The sequence below is a fragment of the Girardinichthys multiradiatus genome, chromosome 7 (assembly GCF_021462225.1).
Source record: "Girardinichthys multiradiatus isolate DD_20200921_A chromosome 7, DD_fGirMul_XY1, whole genome shotgun sequence".
Lineage (NCBI taxonomy): Eukaryota > Metazoa > Chordata > Actinopteri > Cyprinodontiformes > Goodeidae > Girardinichthys > Girardinichthys multiradiatus.
In genome coordinates this window covers 28,359,180-28,374,633 of record NC_061800.1, presented here as the reverse complement: position 1 = coordinate 28,374,633, position 15,454 = coordinate 28,359,180, and the positions used below count along the sequence as shown (strand labels likewise).

At 38.9% G+C, this 15,454-nt stretch overlaps 2 protein-coding genes across 5 annotated transcripts in view; one reads left to right on the top strand and one right to left on the bottom strand.

The window, feature by feature from the left end:
* Positions 1–96: 96 nt before the first annotated feature.
* galnt3 (UDP-N-acetyl-alpha-D-galactosamine:polypeptide N-acetylgalactosaminyltransferase 3 (GalNAc-T3)) lies at positions 97–9,953 on the top strand. Of its 2 annotated transcripts, none has more exons than XM_047370349.1 (11): positions 97–329; positions 1,921–2,463; positions 2,897–3,069; positions 4,535–4,684; positions 4,821–5,055; positions 5,140–5,257; positions 5,371–5,571; positions 8,011–8,142; positions 8,379–8,480; positions 8,583–8,735; positions 8,834–9,953. In XM_047370349.1, exons 2-11 carry the CDS (start codon positions 1,967–1,969, stop codon positions 8,945–8,947), a joined length of 1,875 nt encoding a protein of 624 aa, XP_047226305.1. In that variant the 5' UTR covers positions 97–329; positions 1,921–1,966; the 3' UTR covers positions 8,948–9,953. The 2 variants fall into 2 exon arrangements, with proteins under 2 accessions (XP_047226305.1, XP_047226304.1); XM_047370348.1 differs by having other exon boundaries at positions 195–329; positions 1,926–2,463.
* Positions 9,954–10,034: 81 nt separating this feature from the next.
* csrnp3 (cysteine-serine-rich nuclear protein 3) overlaps positions 10,035–15,454 on the bottom strand; it is a 41,186-nt gene continuing 35,766 nt past the window's right edge. For all 3 annotated transcript variants that reach the window (XM_047370352.1, XM_047370351.1, XM_047370350.1), the window contains one exon: positions 10,035–14,606. In XM_047370352.1, the coding sequence (XP_047226308.1) occupies positions 13,470–14,606 (1,137 nt within the window). In that variant the 3' untranslated portion in view covers positions 10,035–13,469. The remainder of the gene's footprint in view (positions 14,607–15,454) is intronic.

Below are 15,454 nucleotides of genomic sequence, written 5' to 3'. Positions count from 1 at the left end.
ATACTCGTATTAAGATTTCAGTTTTTTTTCGTTGTCTTCCCGATATGGATTCTGACCATTATTTTGACACGCAGGGATCTGCTGTGCGCAAGCGCGCCGCTGTGCCACCGCCTTCTACCTGAGAGGAGCACACCTGGATCCAACGAGACGGAAGTGTGGTGAAGTCGGAGCAAATGCTTTTGTCTTTCTAAAAATTAAACTTTTTTTTTTTGTGTGTGGAATTAAAGCAGCAAACAGACGATCCCAATTAAACCAGGATGACATATCCGTGGATTTTGAAATCTTCTTAAATGGACCACCAAGCGTAAACTTCAGTCCAGCGACTCGTGGTACGTGTTTTGTTTGAAGGAATGCAAGATCAAAGTTATTTGCTACTTTCATATTTTGATAAAAAAAAATCTGATCATCAGCATTTACAGATACATGTCCCCTTTTAAACATCTAGGGTTGTTTTGACCTGGCCAGGAAGTTAGTAGAGAGTTTGCTGTATTTTTTTAAACCTGAAACTCATTTCACTGTTTAAAAACAAACTTTTTTTTAATTCTTTTTATTTCATATAGAAATATATACAAGTTTAAGAACTTGATTACAACCAATTTCTAAATTTAAAAAAATTTCTTAAATTCTTGGTAATTAAATCACTTTCCTTGCTCTTATGGTAAGACGAAATAGAGGGAAAAACGAAGTGGTATGTTATTTAAACATACATTTTTATTGACTTGTTAATAAACTTAAAATCAGTTCCACCAATGAAAGCATGTAAACAATTTTTCCTGCCTGCCACAGCTAAGATGTCAAATTTGCAGCGACTGGATTAAAAACGTTGAGCTTGCTGTTGGTTTTGACTTTTACACTGTGGATAAACTAGTCCTCCTCCTGAGCCTTCAGGTTCAGGGACTTTCGGTAGTTATGTGATAACTTGTTTAAAGGACGCAAAGTTATTAAGGTCTGTTGAAAAGAAACAAAAAGAAGAATCAATGTGTGTTAAAGCCATAAAATGCTGCTCAAATGGTAATAAATCTTCCTAGCTAGGTGGCATGTAGGCCAAAGGTATTCATACCCCTATCCAATTTAATCTTTTTTTGACTCTTTTTTTTTTTTGTAACACATTATTTTTGACAAAGTGTTCTCAACTAAAAAATAGGGAAATGGCAAGGAGGCCCTCCAGCCTTAAAGACTTGGAGCTCATCACCAAAAATGGGGATTATGAATAATTTGGGGTTTAACTGGAGAGGTGTGACAATACGTCAAGGTCATGAGGTGAGAATTCAACCCACACCCCACCTCAAAGGAGCAACATGTTTCAGAAATCACAAACGCCAGAATAATTCAGTCCAAATTTGTCCAGTTCATTTATTGAACGTTCGTGCTTTCTGAGGTGTTCCTATACCATAAAGCCTAAAAAACAAAAAAGGATAAAAAGCTTATGTTTTTAACCAGCAGAATAAGAAATTCACAAACTGCAAACTGTTTTAAAGAAAATATGTTGTTATTGAGATACAGAAGGGGTTTGACCAGTCCTTGTATTGCAATTTTTAATTTTGTCTGAATCTGACGTCAACCAGGTTCCCAACAAAGCATTCCAAATGTTTTTGTCATTGAGTGTATTGATCTGTAAATGTATTTGAAGAATCTCTTCAGTGTAGGAATGTCTAAGATCATCAAATGGAGTACAGTCTCAGAATATAAAAAACTGTGAAACATCCCTTTAATGTACCACCAAGAGGCAGTAACTTTGGTGTAATTTACAGCTAACAGTTACCTTGTTGCAGTATTCTCACCTCTATTATTACGCACTACATTTATAAACTAATATGGATGATTAAAATATGAAAATGTCAATGGCCAAAGCAATGTCTGCCAAGCTTACCTCTTATGGTGTATTTTTTACTTTTTTAAAGTTTGAATATGTGTGTTTAGTACAGCTGGATCTTCATCCACAACCAGCCACAGCCAAGTAAGAAGAATGACGGTTTTTCGAAGAGTTCTCCGAAGACCACTGCACCCACTTAAACTGGCCATAGTGACCCTAGTGTTTGTCACATTTCTATTCTTTATACAATGGGAAGTGGGGGCACAAAACCAACAGGAAGATCCCTGGCTCAAGGACATGGCAGTGAAGCGCGACAGCATGCTGGGAATGGTAATAGGGGCCGTCAATAACTTCAAGCATGCAATGCCAAAGATGCAGATCAAAGCCCCCGTACGGCAGCAGGATAAACCAGGGGGTGCCTCCTGCCTGCCGGGTCACTATACTGCTGCTGAGCTCAGGCCGGCTCTGGAGAGGCCACCCCAGAATCCCCTTTCTCCTGGAGCAGCTGGCAAACCTTTCCACACGGATTCGCTCAGTCCCGAAGAGCAGAAGGAGAAGGATAAGGGTGAAGAGAAGCACTGCTTCAACGTTTACGCAAGTGATCGCATCTCATTGAGCCGAGACCTGGGCGCGGATACAAGACCACCAGAGTATGTGAACATCTTTCTAAACTATTTATTTAGATACTGTAATCCTAAACCACTGTCTAATCCAAATAAAGTACTGGCATTTACTTTTTGCAACTGAGGAAATGTCAGGCAGAAACAACAGATATGATTATTTTGACTTTGACTATCTTTGTGCCTGAACCTAGATAAAAATTGAAGTAGATGATTGTTTGTATTCACCACACAGCACAGGTAAAAGGGCTGTCCATCTAAATTGCTTAACGATTGCATGTATTTGAAGTAGTGAGCAAAATCTCTCCCATTCCAGTTCGGCAGGTATTTCAAAGGTTGACGCATGCAGCATCACAGCTGAAAGGGATTCCTGCAGATATAATAACTACACTCTTAAGCCTTTCAAAAACCATTTAGGATAGTCACTTCTTTTTTTTTTTTTTTGTTGTCCTGCCTCATGCAGATGCATCGAGCAAACCTTCAAGCGGTGCCCCTCCTTGCCGACTACCAGCGTGATTATTGTGTTTCACAACGAGGCTTGGAGCACTCTACTGAGGACGGTTTACAGCGTCCTCCATACTTCCCCTGCAATTCTCCTCAAGGAGATCATCCTGGTGGACGACGCCAGTGTGGATGGTAAAACATTTTATAGGACCCTTGTAAAGACCACTCCGCTCAGTTTTTGGGTTCAATTATAGGCCGCATGCTGCGTGGGCAGCTCTGAGCGGAGCTCCATGCTCCTCTTGTGGCTTCTGACGTGGCTAACAATTGGACTCAAGGGGCTGTTAGTGAGTATTTTCCAAGGTGGAATTAACAGGGGCTGACTTCAAAAGAGATAACACAATAATATAGGTCAGATGTATGAAAGAAGTAAAATACTGGGGAGGCTTTTAAGGAATGCAGGACATAAATAAACATCTGCTATAGTCTATAGTGCCTCTATATATATATATATATATATATATATATATATATATATATATATATATATATATATATATATATATATATATATATATATATATATATATATATATATATATATGTGTGTGTGTGTGTGTGTGTGAGGCACTCTGTTTTTATCTTGCCAATGACCCATTGTATAGAGATTTCTGGCTAATTTCTGATGTCTGAAAAGGCCTTTTCCGTCAATACCGATGTTAGCTGGTTCTGATATCTCTTTAAAAACCTTTAGAGTATGCGGAATATGTTGCCTTGCCTTCCTTCCATGAGCGGTTTCCATATTTGTCCCTTTGAGTTTTTACATTGGTAATTAGGTCTCTTTCTATTCCAACAGGGAATGTAGACCCTTACCTTAGTGGTGATATTTCCAATATGCTGCCAACATTTCCATATCCAGCATGTTCATGACATGCATGGGTTCTAAGTTCTAACCGTTCAAACAGAGCGACCTAGCTGTAAAATGTTTAGCCTTCCAGGCAGCTCCTGAATATCCTGCTATCTCTCGCTATCTCGCAGCCGTCTTGGGCTCAACTCGATCCTTTGTCCATTTGACAAAATGGAGGTATCAATTGATGTGATGAGTACATTGCAGACACAAAAATAACAGAGAGCACAATGACCAGCACCGACCAAAGTGTACCTCAAGTTTTGTTATGTTGTAAATAACTTCTTACATCTTTTGTGCATTGTCTTTTTTTTTTATTTTTTATAAAAGATTTTTTTTTGGCACTGGTGGCCTTTATATTTTGACAGTAGGCAGACAGGAAAGAGGGGGAGACATTCGGCAAATGTTGCCGGGTCCGGGACTCAAACCCGGGACGGCCGCTTCGAGGACTGTAGCCTCCGTATATGGCTTAACCCCTACACCATCAGCGCTGCACCCCTTTTGTGCATTGTCTGATTTCACTTTTAACATCCAGGTTATACTGAAATAGACTTCCAGTCTTTTTTCTGGAATAGCAACTTTCACACCAAGTTTTCTCCAATTTTGTCACCAGCCTTTTTCCCACGTGCTCACCTGCTTACCAGTTATTTTAGACTTTATACAATTCGTTCACTAGTCTTTCCCTACATTTGTTTTTGTTTTTTTGTATCTCACTTTTCAATAGATTCTCCTAATTACTATCCTACCTTTCAGATGTACTGAAGGATGAGCTGGATGCGTATTTAAAGCAGCTGAACATCGTGCAAGTCGTCCGACAGCGAGAAAGGAAAGGACTCATAACCGCTCGCCTGCTGGGTGCCTCCTTTGCCACCGGTGACACGCTCACCTTTCTGGATGCTCATTGTTAGTCAGCACTACTGACTTCATGCAAACACTTAAACTGCTTTACACACCCACATTGTACTTGAAAATGTTTGTCATGTTGTGAATAATAATAATAATCTAGCTGTGACGTGGTGTCCTGTGTGTCTGCTCACAGGTGAATGTTTTCATGGATGGCTGGAACCTCTCCTGGCAAGGATTGCTGAGAACTACACTGCTGTAGTGAGTCCCGATATAACAACTATTGAGCTCAACACGTTTGAGTTCATGAAACCTTCCCCATATGGCCAGCACCACAACCGTGGCAACTTTGACTGGAGTCTCTCTTTTGGCTGGGAGACTCTACCAGACCACGAGAAGCAGAGGAGAAAAGATGAAACATATCCCATAAAGTAGGCAAAACATCTGCCTCAATTGAGATCGTGCCCTTTGTGTAAATATTTACCCTCCTGTAATAAAATCCCTGTATGTTATAGGACTCCCACATTTGCTGGTGGACTCTTTTCAATCTCTAAAGAATATTTTTACCTCATTGGAAGCTATGATGAAGAAATGGAAATCTGGGGTGGCGAGAACATTGAGATGTCATTTAGGGTAAGACGTCACTGAGCTGTCATTGTCAGGCTTGGAGTTGTTTGAGTTTCCAGAAGGCCTCATGGGTGTGTCCAACTGTGCATCTGTTTCTGCCGACTCACATTAACTTGCAGGTGTGGCAGTGTGGTGGACAGCTGGAGATCATCCCTTGCTCCATTGTCGGTCATGTTTTCCGGACCAAAAGTCCGCACACGTTCCCTAAGGGCACGCAGGTGATTGCTCGGAACCAGGTTCGACTGGCTGAGGTCTGGATGGACGAGTACAAGGAAATCTTTTACCGTCGGAACCAGCAAGCTGCTCAAATGGCAAAGGATGTAAGTGCCGGTTTTGCCGTTATTACGCTTCTGAAATTATGTCAATAGAATGTATCTTGAAGAAGCAGCAAATTGCTCCTAAGTCTTTTGTCTTTTGTTTCCACCACTTAAGGCTGTGTATGAGTGTTTTCTAGACCACTTATTATCTCCTTTAGGCAAGCTTGAGCAAATCCCAGCTCCTGTCCCAGAAATGCTTACAACAAGCATTAGATGTGATTACGAGTTACTTAAGATGCTCTCAAGGGAAAGGGCACTGTCTCCAGGAGAAAGGTTTAGGAAAACAATTCTCTGTACAAATGACACACATTCTTAAAAATATATACAGCATAGAAAAGCTGTAGGAAGTCAGCTGTTGGAAATGACAGGCTCATGGTGTTTTACTAACATATACTCTTGAAGGGGTCGTAAACATTTCCTTCAGGGCTTTACCTCGCAAAAAGAGGCCAGTCCTGCTGATTTCAATCAGACATGCTGCCGTCCACAACTTCCAAGGGTCCACTGTCAAAACTTAATGTGCAGTAGTAGTAATTTAGGGCCCCTGTGATTTTCCTTTGCAGAAACATTCATAGCCCTTTTGCTAGGTAATTTTATTTTTGAGATCTTATGTAATGGACCAACAACAAATAGAACACAATAGTGTAAAGAAAAATTTCACGTTTTCCAATTTGTTTTGGCAAATAAAAATCTGATGGGTGATGTAGAAAATCATCCCACCTGTATGATGCCGACACCACTATTTTCTGCTGTTGGGATAGTGTTTTAGTGATGTGCCGCAGTAGAGTCTTTATACAGCATGTAGTAAACTACAAACAGGCTTTCTTATGGCCTTCCTCCAACAATGGTTTTCATCAGGCCACTCTTTCATAAAAGCCAGGTTTGTAGAGTGCAATGCTAATTACTGATGCACGATATTTCTGCAGTAACATCGGTATCGGCTGACGTTAGTCATTTATTAACATAAGGGTATTTGTCCAATGAGTAAAACTCATTAATAACTGAACATTGACATTAACAACCGAAGTTTATTTAGATCTTGTTGCTGTTTGCAAATGTGTTTCAGGAGAGGGAGCGGGTTGGCCATGTAATATTTGTTTAGGCATGTGACGGTGATGCAGAGCAGGATTGTGGGGTGTTTTACTGAAGCAGTGTCAGCTGTGTGTTCATTTTTCACATTGTTGAAAGGGTAGGAAAGTGTGTGTGTGTGTGTATATATATATATATATATATATATATATGCAAATATATATATGCAAATATCAGATTATTAATATCGGAAATTGATTTTGGCGCATTCTGAGCTGAGCTGTGAATCTCTGCAGTTCCTTCAGAGTTACCAAGAGTATAACGGGGGTTTAATACAAATTCACATCACATGTTTTAGATTTTCATTTGTGAACAATTTTTACTGTCCAGCTTGAAAAGATCAATGATCAGACACTGTTGGCATCAGAAATAAAAAAAATATATTAGATGCAGCAATACCTACAAGTAATGTTTTTTAAACCCGTTTATTTATATCATGCCATATGTTTTTATTTTCTCCCTATGATTTACTGGTGGTAAAGACTGTTACTTTGTCACTGGTTTCCAAACATGTGGCTTGAATCAAGTTGAAAATCATCCCTTGAAACAATGCTAGAAATCGGATTCCAAATGTTTAAATGAATGTATACAAGAATGCACATGTGCACCCATTTTCATTTTTTTGTATGCACACTCCTAAGATTTTCTGAAACAAATGTTTTTCACTTCTTTATAAAACTGGGTTTTATAGTTTGTTACTGGTGTGTAACTAATTTAATCCTCACCAAGCGGGTGACTTTTTTTTTCTTCCTCCACCACAGCACAGCTATGCAAGTTTTTGCTAAATTAATACCTTGCAGATTTAAGCATATTAAACATATTTTCCACGTAAATGTGACCATACCACAATTTTATGTGTAGATGCATTAGTTAATTAGTTAATTATAGGTCAAATTTCCCTTGTGACTGGCAGGCCAAATACTAAAGTAAATCTGGTATTTTCCTGTTTGGTAAATGCATCAAAACTATGAACTTCCACCATTTTAACTCTTAAAATCCATCAACAAACGGTGTGTGTAATCTGATGAACTTTTTTTGAGTGGAATAAAAATCAGATTAAGATTAGAGACACGTGCTTTGATACATAAAATTGGGATAATTTTCTTTGGAATAAAAACTGATAGCTCTCTCATAGAAAACTGGGAATCCGTATCTGTCAGGAAATGGCTGATTGATGCATCTAAAATTTTTTTTTGTAATGAACATAACTTTTTCTATTTCCATTTTGTTTTGAGAGTACTGCACAAACGGGGAGGAAAAAAAGTGTTAAACACAAATATTTGTCTCTAAATGCTGATTGTATTCAGAAATCTTTAGTTGTCTCTTCATTCCATTTGCTTTTCATTGTTATGACAGAAAAGTTTTGGAGATATTTCCAAACGCATGGACCTCCGGGAGCGGCTGCAGTGCAAAAGCTTCTCATGGTATTTGAACAACGTTTATCCAGAAGTCTTCATGCCTGATCTGAGCCCACTCCGTTTTGGCTCGGTAAGATCACACTCTCTCCCTCCAGTTCTCCTCTTTTCAGACTCCATAGCTCCGTCTACCCGCTGTGGGTTTCCTCCTGGGATCTCTGCAGGGTACAAGGCAGTTCCAATTTAACACCACTAAAAGCACTTCTGAAAGCTAAAGTTGTTTGAACAGCTTGTGCTGGTTGTTAGTTTTTCATTTTGTTTCCTCTTGCTCAATCTCACTTTCCCTTCTTGCTCTTTTTTTTTCTGTAGGTAAAAAATGTGGGCAAAGACACATGTCTGGATGCTGGAGAGAACAACGAGGGCGGGAAACCGCTGATTATGTACCCATGTCATGGACTAGGTGGAAACCAGGTCAGTAGGAAAATGCACGTTCTATCTCTCATCGAAACCGCACAGTTAGATTTAGCCACAAGTTTTGATGATTTTATTTTCTAACTTTTCCTGTTCCCCCAGTACTTTGAGTACTCCACACGTCACGAGATTAGACACAACATTCAGAAGGAGTTGTGTTTGCATGGGGTAGGAGTGGCTGTAAAGCTGGAAGAATGCCAGTACAAAGGCAGGAATACGTTTGTAGGAGCCCAACAAAAATGGGAGCTGAAGGATGTGAGTTTGCTATTCCATTTCCCCTAGTTTGATTTCAGGTTCACTGGTTATCTTTTACGTTTGTAGCAAAGTAGTAATGTTATCCTCTCCTTCTTTAGAACCAGTTGCTCTACTTGCCAGATTTGAACATGTGTCTGAGTGCCCGTCATGAGGATCCATATTTGGCTCCTTGCAGCCCCTCAGACAGATATCAGCACTGGTCCTTCATCTGAGTGTGCAAACCACTGCTTTGCAAATGTTTGCTTTGTATGCATGAAGCATTCAAGGACAAGAGTATCCAAGAATGTATGCAGCTTTTTTTTATTAAAAAGCACATTGAATTTTTATTTATTTTTTTGTACATAAAAGGACTTAACTGTGCTGCTGCTGGAAGGTCTGGACTACGGAGAAATCCATCATGTGCCATGTTACAGGAATACATGCAATTCCTATAGCAAGGAACCTGCACAATGGGCAAGTGCCTTTTATCTTTTAGATGTCTTCACAACCAAAACAATATTAAGGGTTTAAAGCCAGCATATAATTAAGCAAGAAGCTTGTGTGAACTTAAAAAAAAGTGTTTGTTACAAACAACAAAGTGGTGATATAAAGATCATAGCAAAGAGCTAAACAGTATGAACAAAAAAATGTCCCTAACTTTTTATTTTAGTCTTTATTAAATTGGTTGTGGTTGGGTCATTTTTGATGAAAACATTTGAGACTTCAATAACTGAGGTACACCAACTTTACTTTTATAAGACCTATTTTTTATAATGTGAAGAGGACAGCTTGATTTGTTGCCAGTTTGAGAAAGTGTGCGGGTCTTTAAATATAAAATAACAAAATGTACATTGACCACAAATGGAAATGCTCTTTTGTAAGCACAGGAGCAGCAAAGCATCATTAATGATTTAGATGTATTTTTAAAGTTGCCTAATTAATTAATTAATGTCAATTAATTTGAGGGATTTTGTGTTTATGAAAGGAAAACTCAGTTTAACATAATGAACTCCATTTGCTTAGTAATTAAATTCCTCAAACGTTCTGTTTGTGTGCATTTTTGCGGGAGTGAACCTATGAATTTCTGGTGCAGGCACTAGTGTTTTGAGGGCTGTGAATGTTGTGTTGGGGGATCAGATTGAATGTGTTTACTTTTCTGAAATTGAAAATGTTTTGTGTTCAGAGTGCCATAATGTGAAGATGTTATTCTGATAGCTCAATAAATTCTGTTGGATAAAACCTGCGTCACTCACATTTCCCTTCTGTGGTCGGCAGAGGGCGCTTGGCACCAAGAAATTGCAAGCTTCCAGACAACACGCATTGAAAATGTTTCAACATCACACATTTTATAAAATGTATTCGAAAACATGTTGAAATGCAACAACTGAAAATTATGTAGGCTTTATGTACAGTTAGAAACATAAAAACTTGGAAAAACAAATTATGCTAGTTTTGTGCAAATCCTATGCATTTCACCAAATATGAAACGAAATTAAATAAACCAGGCACATGAAGCTTTACAATTCACGTTGACTTGCATGAAACGAAAGACAGTTTTAACATATCAAGTTACTCAATACAGACTTTTAGTAAACCACAATAAATACACATTTCAATATTTTATAATAAATACTGAAACTTAAAACACATGATTCCTAACTGGGAGCAATGTCTTCGTAAGGAGTCTTCCCACACTGTACACTTTGGCACAATTTCTATGTATTATAGGTTTGTGTTGATGCAGCTGATTTACTGCTAAATGAAAAGTGGCATTGGAGGCCCCCAACTAATGAACAAACGCACAAAAAATTATAAAGATTTAGCGCCGAACTCCTGTTACAGTAAAGATTAATGGATATGCAAGCTTGAAAGTGAAGAAAAGTCCTGTAGTTATGCAAGAGCAAGGAGTAAAGAACTTCATTGGAGCTTTCCATGCAATTTATTAGTTCTATTTTTGAGAACTTCTAATTCATTTTGTCTGCTATTGTTTACATATATATATATATATATATATATATATATATATATGTATATATATATATATATATATATGTATATATATATATATATATATATGTATATATATATATATATGCCACTATTTACACATTTTAAGTAAACAGGCTTTTAAAAACTGGCTTTTCATTGCTAAGATGATTCAGTTCAGTTTGTACTTCTCATGAAATCAATCTTGTCTGAAATTCTATTTTTATTGTCAAGCCTGAACAACTGTTTATCCGAAGAACAACAGCTAAATCGTTTTTTGTTTTCAATTAAACGTGATGCTATAGGTAAATACAAACAGGCAAATCAAATTTAAATTAAAGGCTACTCTATCTCACTTTATTAAAAAACTACTTTAAAAGGAAAGGCTAATCATGCTTGTTGCACCTCCTCTAGCCAAATATTCTTATTGGATCCACATTGAAAATCATCTTACTTTTTACACTGTAAGGTGTAGCCCACCTAGCTGAAAGGGGAAAATATCACCTTTTAGAGCCAGAAAATTTTTAATTGGAAATATGAAAAATAAGTCAGACTTTCCTTTGGTTTTTGAAGTGGATACGTAATGGCACTGAAACGGGAAGCGCTTTTACAAATGGACGTAGCGTCTCCAGCGGCTTGAAATCGCTGGGAATGTTTCCTAGACAAAAAAAAATCCATATGAATGTAGAATGTGGATGTGTGGACACCTCTTGGCAGTACAGGAAAAGGATTGTGCACTTTTGGTTTTTTTTCCAAAGATCATCTATGCAGGAAACATGGGTGAGCTCCATGGAATTAAACAGGTGAAGAGAATAGATTAGTCCTCACCTACCAAGAACTCTCTCTATTGGAAACTGATGATCCGTCAAGATTATCAAACAACTGGAAACTTTGATTTAGGGAAAGGAACAACTCGCACCTAAGAGATCAGAACACACCACCGTTTATGCCATGATTAGGACCTGTAGCTCTAGCACGGAGTCAACAGCCAGACCACTGAGGCGACTCAGGTGTTGAGCATAGAGCTTATCAGGGGAGATGTGTTCTTTGACAGTGGTTTATCCTTCTCTTTTTTTTTTTTTTTCATTGTGTCCTCTGTTAGCACAAAACCCCTGCTGGTGCCTCGAGGCTTCAAATTAAAAGCTACTTCTGTATGTAATAGGCTATCAATTTTCTCTGTGTCTGAGCCAATTGGAAATAACTTTTGACTGCAGCTTAAATTTGAGTGTATTTACTACCCTTCTAACTCCTACATAAGGGTTAGAAGGGTAGTTAATAATCATAAAAACTGCAGCATTTTTCTGTTTGAGCCAAATGAAGGAGATAATGTTTTTCTGCAGCTTCTATATAAATATATCAACTACCCTTCTAACCCCCACAGGAGGGGAAGATGAAGTGATTTTCGTTGTAGTGACATAGTGTCCTAGGCATAAGGGCTTTCTCAGCTGTAATACCGTAGTGCAGTTTCATGCTTATACACACTGATTATGTGAGGTAAAGTGAAACTTGTACAATCGCTGCATGGGTTTGTATTCTGTTAAAGGATTCTGTAAAAATGGGAGTGCTGTCGCCTGTAAGCATCAGAGTAACAATGCTGGTCAGAATTGGAGCACAGATTCCAACATGTAACCTGAATACTGTCATAGTTTCTTTTGATGAGTTATAGGTCTGGCTCAGTGCACCACAGAGCAATTTGAATTTTAGTAACTCAAATTAGAGCTGCAGACTTTGTTTCACAACTTTTATCTTGAATTTTTCATTGTGTTACGCATTGATGCCTGAGTTTGGCATTCCACAAGTAATGTCATCATGCTTCTGCAACTCGCTTGATTTTGCACATGAAAATGTATGCTATTATGATCTACAAATTCAAACATAACTGAAAACAAAAAGTGATGATATAACTTTCTGTTGTAGGTAATGAATCAAAAAGCTTTCTAGGCTATTTTAAAATATACCAGAATATTTTCAACAATATGCCCTCTCTAACTTCTAATTGTGTATGCAATTGTAAAACGTAATCTTTTTAAATGTGAGATTTTGTCAATAAGTAAATACATGCCACTGAACCCAAAGTAGACTTTAAGTGCAAAACTCTTCAAAATGACCTGACTGGTCACTTGGATTAAAAGAATTCTTATGATTTTCAAGTCATAAAAGATGATAACTGTACATTATGAATACAACTTTTTTCCTAAACTGAGGCAATTTTTCAATGAGTCCCAAAACAGCATGCATATTTTTACGAAAACATTTACAATATATAAGGATACACTAATATTTCAGCCACAGTAAATAAAACTGACATTTTTTTGCACATACAGAGGACAGAAAAGCTCCATCTACAGTACAATATTTGCTTGAAACTAGAACTTTAGCTCTGCAAAAGTTACATTGCACAGCATGACATAAGTTGTTCGTACTTTTTATATTATCTCTGGGATTTTGGACTTGTGTAATGGAGAAACCTGCATTTGTCAACGGTACCACAAAGGTGTTTCCATCACAAACCTATCTATGGCTTTAGAGTTACAGATGAAAAATGTGGTATTATTCAGTAAAGTTGTCGTTTTCCGCTTCATCCGGGACCAGGTCGCGGGGGCAGCAGACTCAGTAGAGACACCCAGACGTCCCTCTCCCCAGACACCTCCACCAGCTATTCAGTAAATTGTTTTGAAAAAAATGGAAAAAGGCAATGATGATGTTCCCTAAAAGTACAACACAGTCAGGTTCAAGTGAGGATGTACTAATTGAAAGCTCAAGGCCTTTTTAATTGGCTGTGACCTCAGGGCAATGGTCTGGTAAAGGAAGGTTCTTAGAATTGTTTGATAGTAAGGTTAGGTCAGGAAGTCCATTAGCACTTGATTCCTGCTGATGCTGTTCCGGTGGCGTACATGTGACGCTGTTACTGCTGTAGGACTCCTTACTGTTGTTGTTAAGGTAGTTTTGAAGCTCTGTGTGGTTCTGGTTCTCAGGCTGCTCTGCAAACATGGCCTTGGACAGCACCTTGGTGTTTTGATCAGGTGGGTAGCAGCGCAACGAGGCGGCAGGACCACCCTCATTCAGATTAAGGTGGTGATTGGTCATGTACTGCTTCTCTGTATGATTGGAGTAGCCCGTGAACTCCCCAGAGGTCGTGGTGAAGGTTCCCAGGGTCAAATTGCCGTTCGTCGCACTGATTGGATCTGGGAATCCTAATGCCTCACTGTAGGACTCACTGGGCCGACTGGTTTGGACATTCGAGTCGGCACTGGAGCACCCCAGCTGATAGTACTCAGCGGAGGAAGAGTTCATTAGGTAAGGATTTCCGTTAATGTGGTTATCATGACCCACAGAGCCATCGGTGTAACACATTACCGAGGACGGTGGCACCACTTCAGTGTGAGAAACCACTGGGGGCTTCATGTCGTCCACGTAATTCTCAGACTTCCCTTCAGGTTCCTCCTCATCCTCGGAGTCGCTGTTGGCAAAGCTTTGTGTGCTGGAATCGGACAACCCACTACAAACACTGCTGCTGTCCTCCTCATCCTCCTCATCTTCATTCTCTTCCTCCTCCTCTTCCTCATCTTCTTCATCATCCTCCTCATCTTCATCATCCAGAGGGTCTTCCATCTCATCTCCAGCGTGCAGATGCATAGCAGCTGTCTGTGGGACAGTATTGGACAAAGAGTAGTCCAACCTGTGCTGCGACTGCGTGAACAGGTTCCCTTTCCCCATGTCGTTGGCCTCCCCGCAGTAACCGGTGTTCTGGGAGGTTTGTTGCTGCTCACGGCTCTTCTCAAGTTCCAGCTTCATGATGGTGTGCAGGAAATGGGTTCGAACGCGGATAGGATTAAACTCTACTCTTCCGGTTGAATTGCTGCAGCCTTCTTTTGTGCAGCCGCATGGAAATGACATTCGATCCACCTAAGAAAAATGCAACATTTGCTGTGTGATGCATTTCTTAAGTAATTTTTTTTCCCTTTTAACATTCTGTCAATCATCGATCTTCGCACTTTTTATTTAAATGCAAAGAGTAACCTTCACAACTATGGGCAAAACATTTAAAAAGCCTCAAATTTTATTAATCTTTTAGTGCAGCAACATAGTTTCTCACTGAAAAATTAGGAAAAACCCCAACCTTAAATTTAAATTAATTCAGTGGTGGAAATACCTACATAAGGTAATAGTTGTTTGCAAATCGATAAGTGCCAAACTTTTTGGTATTCCTTTATTCCCTTTTTTCAATAGGACAGAATAGAGTCGTCGCTTAAAACATCTCACAAGGTTGGAGCATACAAGGAGAAATCTTTGACCCTTCCTTTGCACAACTTGTGTTGTTCGTCTAGAATCCTGAGTTTGGTCTGTTCACTCAACGGAGACTCATTTTCTGTTATCTGGCAGAATCATTTTTGTTTTCTGATAGACTCCACCAGAATTTCCAGAGATTTAAAACAGTCCATGATGCAATAGATTGTAACAAGGTTCCCAGGGCCTTTCGGTAAGAAACAGGCTCACAGTGTGACAGATCTTTATGCCCACTGTTTGGCATGAAGTGGAATGCAATGTCCACTGACTTTGCATTTGGAGCATCAGCCGCTGACCATACACCACTAGGGTGGGTTGTTCATAAGAAAATAATAGAGTATTTTCTTAATATGCGTTTTATGCCACGAATATGTGTTGCCCTTCAGTTTTTTTCACATAGTTAACCTTTGTTCCACCTTTAGTCTTTGATATAGAAAAGTGCAATTTTAGTGTCATATGATCAAAGG